This window comes from Camelus ferus, chromosome 6 (genome assembly GCF_009834535.1).
Source record: "Camelus ferus isolate YT-003-E chromosome 6, BCGSAC_Cfer_1.0, whole genome shotgun sequence".
Taxonomy (NCBI): Eukaryota; Metazoa; Chordata; class Mammalia; order Artiodactyla; family Camelidae; genus Camelus; species Camelus ferus.
This window is the reverse complement of record NC_045701.1, coordinates 93,630,477-93,638,318: the sequence shown is the minus strand read 5'-3', so window position 1 is coordinate 93,638,318 and position 7,842 is coordinate 93,630,477. Positions and strand designations below refer to the sequence as shown.

General features: G+C 63.4%; 1 protein-coding gene across 5 annotated transcripts in view; it reads right to left on the bottom strand.

The window, feature by feature from the left end:
* Window positions 1-1,968: 1,968 nt before the first annotated feature.
* PACS2 (phosphofurin acidic cluster sorting protein 2) overlaps window positions 1,969-7,842 on the bottom strand; it is a 55,711-nt gene continuing 49,837 nt past the window's right edge. For 4 of the 5 annotated variants that reach the window (XM_032482855.1, XM_032482854.1, XM_032482857.1 and 1 more), the window contains 6 exons: window positions 5,526-5,568; window positions 5,148-5,190; window positions 4,658-4,793; window positions 3,712-3,938; window positions 3,338-3,451; window positions 1,969-2,712 (listed from right to left, as the gene is read on the bottom strand). In XM_032482855.1, the coding sequence (XP_032338746.1) occupies window positions 2,594-2,712; window positions 3,338-3,451; window positions 3,712-3,938; window positions 4,658-4,793; window positions 5,148-5,190; window positions 5,526-5,568 (682 nt within the window). In that variant the 3' untranslated portion in view covers window positions 1,969-2,593. Of the gene's footprint in view, window positions 2,713-3,337; window positions 3,452-3,711; window positions 3,939-4,657; window positions 4,794-5,147; window positions 5,191-5,525; window positions 5,569-7,842 lie in introns of those variants that run through there. The other variant, XM_032482858.1, reaches the window with a different exon arrangement.

The following is a 7,842-nucleotide window of genomic DNA, read 5'->3' as shown; positions in this document are numbered from 1 at the left end:
AAGAGCCCCACGGAAGTGGGCCCCCGAGCTCGGCCCTCAGGCCCCCGCCCGGGACTCTTCTTCCTCTCCACCTTACCAGAGGACAGCATAGGTCTGGGGAGGGGGTCGAGGAACAGGTGTAGGGATCAGGCAGCTGGCCTTCCTGTCTGGGAGTGAGGACAGTGCAGCAGTGCTGGCCCTGGCCACTCTGATCTGCCAGTCTTTGTACAGAGATCCTCAGCTCTGGGTCCAGAAGCCCTCTCCTCCCTGAGCTATGGCTGTGACACTGACTCAGGACACCAGCCTGCATGCTCGGAGGAGATGGTGACCCATGGGACCAACACGAGGTGGGAGGAAGCAGTGGCCCAGATACAGCGTGGGAGCTGGCCTCAGTGAGGCTGGAACCTGCCCACACGACACCACCAGGCCACTGGGAGCCTGGCCTTGCCCAAAGGTGACTGGTGGCTTAATCTTTGGTCACCCAGTGGGCTGAGAAGCCCAGCTCTGAGGGGGCAGCTCCAGTCCTGTGGGCCCACAGTCTGGGGCCCACGGCTCTCACACACCCCACAGGGCCCCCATGTGCTCACAGCTGCACTGGCTCAGTCACAGACAGCTTTGGCTTCTGCGTCATCTTCCTCTGGGGGAAAAGTGCTCTTACACATCTCTCAGAGCAGCTCCATGAGGTAGGCAGTAGAGAGGGACCCCCCGTGCAGCCGACACGGGCACTGGGGCACTGGTGTGTGCAAGCCCACGTCTGCAAGCGAGCTGATGGCTGGGCTGGCTGCGTAGCCTTCCTGGCCCAGGAACGGTGTGGCAGGCGGGCCCTGCGGCATGGGGTGGCGGTTCTAGGTGTCTTCTTGTGTGTCCAAGGAGACAGCCATGGGTGAGGCCAGGGAGGGCATGAGGATAGCGGGGGTGGGGGTTGGGAAGGGGGCCACTCACAGCCAGGATGGACGGGACCCACTCTGGCCCCTTCCTCTAAAACTAGGTCTGCAGCTGGAAAGCTAAGTCAAGGGCGTTTCCCTGGCACCTCCTTCCTGTTGAGTGTGACCTTTAGAAGGAAACTTGAGGACCAGTGACCTAGGCCCTGGATGAGGGCGGGGAGGCTTCCCGAGGGTCCATCAGCTCAATAGACTGCACCTTCACCCAGGTCCTTACCAGGGAGGTGCAGGGCCCCTGGTCCAAGGTCCAAGGCCCAAGGCCTGACTGTCAGCTAGATGCAGGTCCCTCGGCCATGGACACTTGGACCCCGTACAGCCACCTGCGGGGAGGAGGTAAGCGGGAAGGGCACAGGTAAGGAAGACGGGCCATGTTTCACCACCCGAGAGCAGGGACCCTCTGTGCCACGACCCTCCGCGCCGCGGGCTGTTGGAGAGGCCTGTCGTGCAGGGGAGCGAAGAAGGTGTGCAGCTTGTCCTGCGTTTGGCACTGTCTTTCTGAGCACGGCCTGTGTGGCTCTCAGCCTTAGGAAAACGACCACGATGGTCCTACAGCCAAGCTGCCAAGGGGCAGGAGCCGGTGGGCTCTCCTGCAGATGCCTGAGGTACAGGGTTGTGGGGAACTGGGGACACCTCCCCGCTTGCTGTAGGAAGGTGGAAGGTAGGGCTGCCATCCCATATGGGACCCAAACCCCAAACCTGGCTCTGAGGAGCCTGGCCTAGAGAGATGGGTCCCCTGGCCCTGTGAGGTGCCCCAGCTGCACCCACGGCTTGAACGATGCTGGCCCCTATGGTTTGGCCACCTTGCCAGAGCTTTCATAGGCCACAGTTGTGTTGCAGGGGACATGCACCCGTTGCCTGGACCAGACACCTCCCCCAAGGCAGGGCCACGGCTGGGGGGCAGGAGGGAGCCACCGTGCTTGCTAAATTCAGGGTGGAGACCACTAGCAGAAGCAGAGGGGGACGCGAGCCCTGTGGGTGAGGCGGGTGTTGGGGGCCGGGACACAGCAGCCCTGAGGGGGCTGCTGGGACTTCAGAAGAGCAACGGCTGTTTGGCAGCTACATTATAACATGTATTTAAAAGCATTAAAAATATCCGCTACTGTAAAACCTCCACTGCCCCAGGCGGCTGGAGTTTACTGGGAACCCCAAGTGGACCCGGGGTGGGGCAGACTGGCCTGTGTTCTGCTCAGGAAGCCCCCAATAGAAGGCTGGCCTTTGGGCACCCAGCTCAGTGCCTGGGGGGGGGGGTGTCCTGTGTGGCTGCCGACCTGACCCTGGCTCCCTGAGGAAGCACAGACCTGGCTTTCAGGGAGGACAGGACCCAAAGGCAGGAACCCTTCTTGCTGGGGGGCTGAGGGGCAGGGGAGTCCTGAGGCCCAAACACACACACCTCCCGCAATTCTCAAGTTCAACACTGTCCCCCTGACCCCCCGCCCCTGCCAGAACATTCTGGTTAATAAGCAGAGCAGTTACGGGCTCCCCAGGGGGACCACCCCGTTAGTTTCCAGGTTGTGAGCACATCCATACTTAAGACTGTTTCTCTTTGTGTTTTTAAGGGTCTGTCTCTGTAGTAAACTGAAACGTTAACAGAAAAGCAGCTGGGCCCTCCTGACGCGCGGCTGGCTGTCGCAGGGCTGCAGGGTGGGGAGCCGGCGGCCCCTGGGTGGGCGGGGCTAGAAGGTGGACTTGGAGTGTCCAAAGATGCAGATGGGGAAGTGCTTGACGTGCGAGGACCACTGGGCCGCCAACTGGAAGAACTTGACGTCGCTCCACTCCACCCCGTCAATGAGGACTGTGGGGGACGAGACCACCTGAGCCGCCGGCCCTCCTGCAGGCCTGCCTGCCACCCCCGGGGCTCGCTGCTTCTCGCTGGCCCCGAAGGCGGAGGTCTGGGACAGCCCAGCAGGCCCGACGTCAGGGGAGGCGCTTGCCCACCCCCCCCCCCCCCCCCGGTCCCAGCAGGGTCTGGGAACCAGGTTTAAAACACCCTCCACTTAAACTGGAAAATCAGCAGAGGACGGGCAGGGTGGTTCTTGACCGCTGCGGCCATCAGACTCGAGTTCATGACAAGAGAAGACTCTGGAGAGCCTCACACTCTGAGTCAGCTAGTCTGAGATACGTCAGGCCGTCTTTTAAAAGAGCAGAAAAGACTAGGAAATTAGTTCTCAGAATTTGAAAGCCGTTACAGGCACACAATAGGCCTCCCCCAAATGTGTTCAAAGTTTGAACTCTGCAACGTGCATCCCAGAGCAAACCAAAAGCGTTTCCTGAGGTGAATTTACAAAAGCAGCCCAACTTTGCTCTGGTTAAAACTTGAACGTTTTACGGGCCACAGGCCCTGCCTGGGAGGCCCCGTGGAGGGAGGCGGGCACTCACCCCGCAGCAGCGGGGGCCCCGCGGGGGGAGGAGGCGCTCACCCCGCAGCATGTTCTGCTGGTGCTTGGCTGTGCAGATCAGACGGCTGATGCCCTCGATGCACTGGCTTTTAGACTCCACGTCCTTGTCCTTGGTTTTCTTAGGCAAAAACATCACTAGGAGGGAAAACGGGGTGCTGTCCTCCCACTGTTCCTCCAGGGCCGGGGGGCGGTGGGCGCTGTGGCTCACCCCGGCCCTCAGACCCCGCTCACCTGGATCCCCTTCTGTTCTGACCACGGCCACCACTGCCCGCCCACCACAAGGTCTTTGCTGGGGGCTCTGGTCAGAAGCGGCCCCAAGACCCGCGGTGCCCTCAGGGCTTGCACGGCTGCCCCTCCAATTGTCCCGACGGTCAGCCCCCCCACCCCCACCTCACCCTTCTTGTTCTTCTCCTTGGTGACCACGGTCATGGACATGGTGGGCGTGGCCGCAGCCTCGCCGCTGCTGGGCAGCCTGCTGACCTGGAGAGACCGGAAGGTGCACTTGAGTGTGTTTTTGGTGGTGGGCGGGTCCTTCTTGTCCGCATCTCTCTTCCTGTCTGCGGGCTGGGCCGCCGTCCAGTAATCCACCTGCAGCCCCATCAGCTCGGCGCCGACGCCCTGGCTGTGGAAGACGAGGGAGGCTCACCCCTCCGTGCTGGGCTGACAGCAGCACCCCAGTGGTTGGCATGGGCGAGGAGGTGCCCGCTGGTCCCGTGCTGCCTAAGCTCAGGGGACCGCCTGTGGTGGCTGACCAGCAGACAGGAGGCTGGGGCTGCTGTGGGGGTGGTCCTGGTCTCTGGGGACAGGCGGGTCTGTGCCAGTCTCCCTGGCAGAGTCACAATGTTGGGGTCATCCAGGAGGGTCAGGGCCTGCCACCTTCCTGCCCCTCCGAATCTGGAGGGCCACAGCCAAACACCCCCTCAGCAGTGTGGCCCCAGGAGCATCCCTGTGGCCCTGCAGCCATTCTGCCTGGGGAGTTCTGCTCACAAGAGGCCCAAGGGTGGCTGAGGGCCGGCGGCCGTGACACACCGTTTCCTACTCCTCTACCACCCTGCTTACGGGCTCTGTAGTTTCTGTCCCCGGGGGTGCCGGGGGTGAGGCTGGGGGCCACCAGGCCCGTCTATGGAGTGAGTCCAGTGCCCACTCCAGACAGGGCACCTTGTCTGAGAGCCTGTGTCACCACCATGCCCTCCCCCAGGCCGCTGAGCCCCTGCTTCCTGGCGCCCTGGGGTGTGGCCAGGGACCACGAGTAGCTGCCAGTGACCTTCAGCACTGGGGGACGGACAGGAGCTGCTGGGCAGCATGTCCAGGGAGGGGAGCTGCCTGCAGGGCTGTGTTTACCTGGGGGAGGACAGGCCCCCGCTCACCGACGGGGAGGAGGGTGGAGTGGGCGAGGCTTCCTTGGCTGCAGGAGACGTGGACGGCGGGGTGGACGAGAGGGCGCTGGAGCCTGAGGGGGCTGCGTCATCCGAGTCGCCTTTGGGAAGGAGTCAGGGGCAGCGCTGAGCTCCCCCGAGATTCTGCCCTGAGTAGCCCAGGCCCTCTGGACCCCCAGACCTGGACATGGCAGGGAGGCCAGGCAGCCCCGGGGTCTGGGGAGGGCATGTGTGGGGAACAGGAGACCGCCACCCCAACTGGGGAGGGGCTGCAGGGCATCTGGGGCGGGGTGGCCACACGCACGGCGAGCAGAAGCACTGCAGTGAGGTGACCCTCCCCGGCTGAGGCAGGACCCTGCTCACAGGCTGCACTGAGGCTAGCAGCTGGGGCTAGCAGCTGGGGGCTGCCCCTGCCCTCCAGCATCCCGGCGCCTAGGGCATGAAGGGTGGGTTACCTGATGTGGCAGAAGACGGTTCCACTATCCCAACCTTCACCACCTAGAAGGCAATAGGCCACTGCTGGCCATGGCGGGCGGTGGTCCCAGCCCCCGGCCCACGTGCCGGGGCTTCAGCGGGCGGGGACCTGCCCCCTGCTACTGCCCACCCACCACGGCCCCCACGCAACACAGGAAGAATAGCGAGTTCTAAGAGCAAAGGGACTTAAAGGCAAGCCCTCAGCACAAACTGGGGAAAGAGGTTCTGAAATATATCAAGTTAATGCAAAACTGGACTGGTTATAGCATGTTCTGGCAGATCTGTGGTTTCCCAAGCGGGTGGGGTCGGCCAAACGGCAGACGCAGTGGACATGGCAGCTGCCCACCTGGGGTACTCACCCCCACGAAGGGAATGAACTTCTGAGAGGACTCTTCGTCGGGGCTAAGACAAGGGAGAGAGACAGTCACCGCTCTCCCTGAAGGACAGGTGCTCCGTCTCTGAGCGGCCGGCACTTCGCCAGCCGCCTGGTGGGCCCTGCCCAACCCGTGCCTCGCCTGTGCCCTCCCACAGCGGGCCTGGCTGGACCCGACCTGCAAGTCTCTTCCGACATGCAGGAGGCAAGCGCATCTCTGCACCCGAGGGTCCAGAGGCCTGTTGGGGCAGCTCGGAGGGTAAGGGCGGGGCCTCGCCAAGGGGCCTGCTTTTTCACCAGGGCCTGGGCTGGGGGTGGCCAGCCAAGCCTTTCTGTGGGCCCTGCAGGCCAGTGTTTCCCGCTCAGCCCAGGAGAGAACTGGCTGCCCCAGGACACCCAGAAACAGCCTAGGCCTCCTCCAGTGACTGGCATGTGGAGGTCTCCTCCCAGACGGTCTGAGTAAAGTTGGTGCCGACTGGGGGGCCTATTTCCACGACTCTGGCCTTGGTGACGGGCTGCACAGGCCACGTTCTAACAGAACAAGGCCCAAGAGCAGCCCGAAGGCCAAGGCCAAGGCTCTCCGGCTGTGCTGCTGTAATGAGCCGATGGGCCCTGCACAATTTCCAGCAGAACTGTGGCCTTGCTGGAACCACCGGTCACAGCCGTCCACCGTGAAGGCATCCAGCGTCCGAGGGCCCTGGGCGCAGGGCGTCGGCAGGACCTGAGGGGAGGCAGACCCCCGATTCTCTTCCTCCTCCTCCTCCCACGCCAGGGCTGGCCCCGGGCTCATCGTCTCTGCAGCAAGCTGCCCGCTGCCCGGTGTCTGCCTTGGCCTGGGCTCTGTCAGCAGCTGGAAGAGCTTCCTTCTCTGCCTTCTGGTGGGTCCACGGGGCGGGGCGGGTCCTGGCCTCCTGCCCTTCCCCAGCCACAGGGAAAAGAGGTGTGTCCTCGCCCTGCTTCCTTGGCTGGTGGCTCGCAGCCCTTCTCCCAGCTCCGCTTCCTCTGTTTTGTGGAGCCAGAGCCTGACGTCAAGAGGATGACTCTCTTGCAGGTGACTCCACACGTGCAGGCCATGCAGGGGGTGGCCCGGGAGTGTCACTCAGGGAGAAGCCTCTGCCCCAAGCAGGCCTGGTGGGGGGGCCCAGGCCCAGCTCCTGGGACCAGGAACCCCACATCCCCAGAGTCTTGCAGGAGGCCCTCCCTTCTCTGTCCCTGCGGAGGACAGTGGCCTGCGCCTGGCTGACACTCCCCGTGAAGTGTGGTTATGAGCTGGACAAGTGGCCCCGGCCCAGGAGCCAGAACATAATGCACCTGCACCACGCACAGCACCTACAGTGAGGGGACAGCAGCTGGCAGGACCTGCTCTCCCCTGGGTGCCACCTGGACATGGGGACACCCCACCTCTGCCCCAGCACCACCCAGCCCACTCCGCAGGAGACCCAGCAAATGTCTTTGGATGCAAGAATCTACAGATTCGGTCTGTCCAAAGAAAGTAACTAAATTCCTGGTCTTTCTCTCTTTCCTAAGCAGAATACAATTAAAAAGAAAAAACTTTGTTTTCCCATTTCAAGTAGAACAATCTAAATCCTGTGCCCAGGCGTGCTCCTGCACTCGAGGTGGCAGGAGGCCCCGTGGGGTCCCCCGACCAGTGCACGGGAGGCTCGGACCCCCAGGGCCCTCACCCTCAGGGAGCCACCATCCCCACGGCCCTCCCCAGCAGACGGCAGGCAGGGAGGCAGACGAGGGCCTCAGGGGCGGAACTCGGGGGACTCTACGACCCAAGCAACAAAGCCAAGCCGTGCCTCGGGGCCATGCAGACGACATCCAGCGCTCGGCACCGCCCGGCGAGACGGGGGTGACACCGGCTGCTGCTGGGAGCCCTCCACCTGGACCCTGTGTGTGGGGGGCACAGGTGTTCTTGGCAGGGGTAGTGGTCAGAACTCCTACGGCTCGAGCCCACAGCTCCGTGACGAGGAGCCCTGGGTGAAGGGGTGGTGCGGGATGTGCCCAGGGACGCAGCCAAACGAGGCTGGCCTGGGGAGCTGAGCGGCCCTCTAGGCGTTGCCCGGGGGACATACAGTGAGGTCTGACCTCAGGCAGGAGCTGGTGCAGTGCAGGTAGGATCCTTGATGCAGAGGGACCAGGAGGGCCATGCCCACCGTCCACCCTCCCCGGCATCCCCTGACCCCCCCGGGTGGACAGAAGTCTGTTCTCTGTCATAGCAGACAAAGGCTGACCTGCTCTCTGGCCCTGGGCTCCAAGGGCAGACAACACGCGGCCCTTCCCCGAGCTCCGCCCAGGGC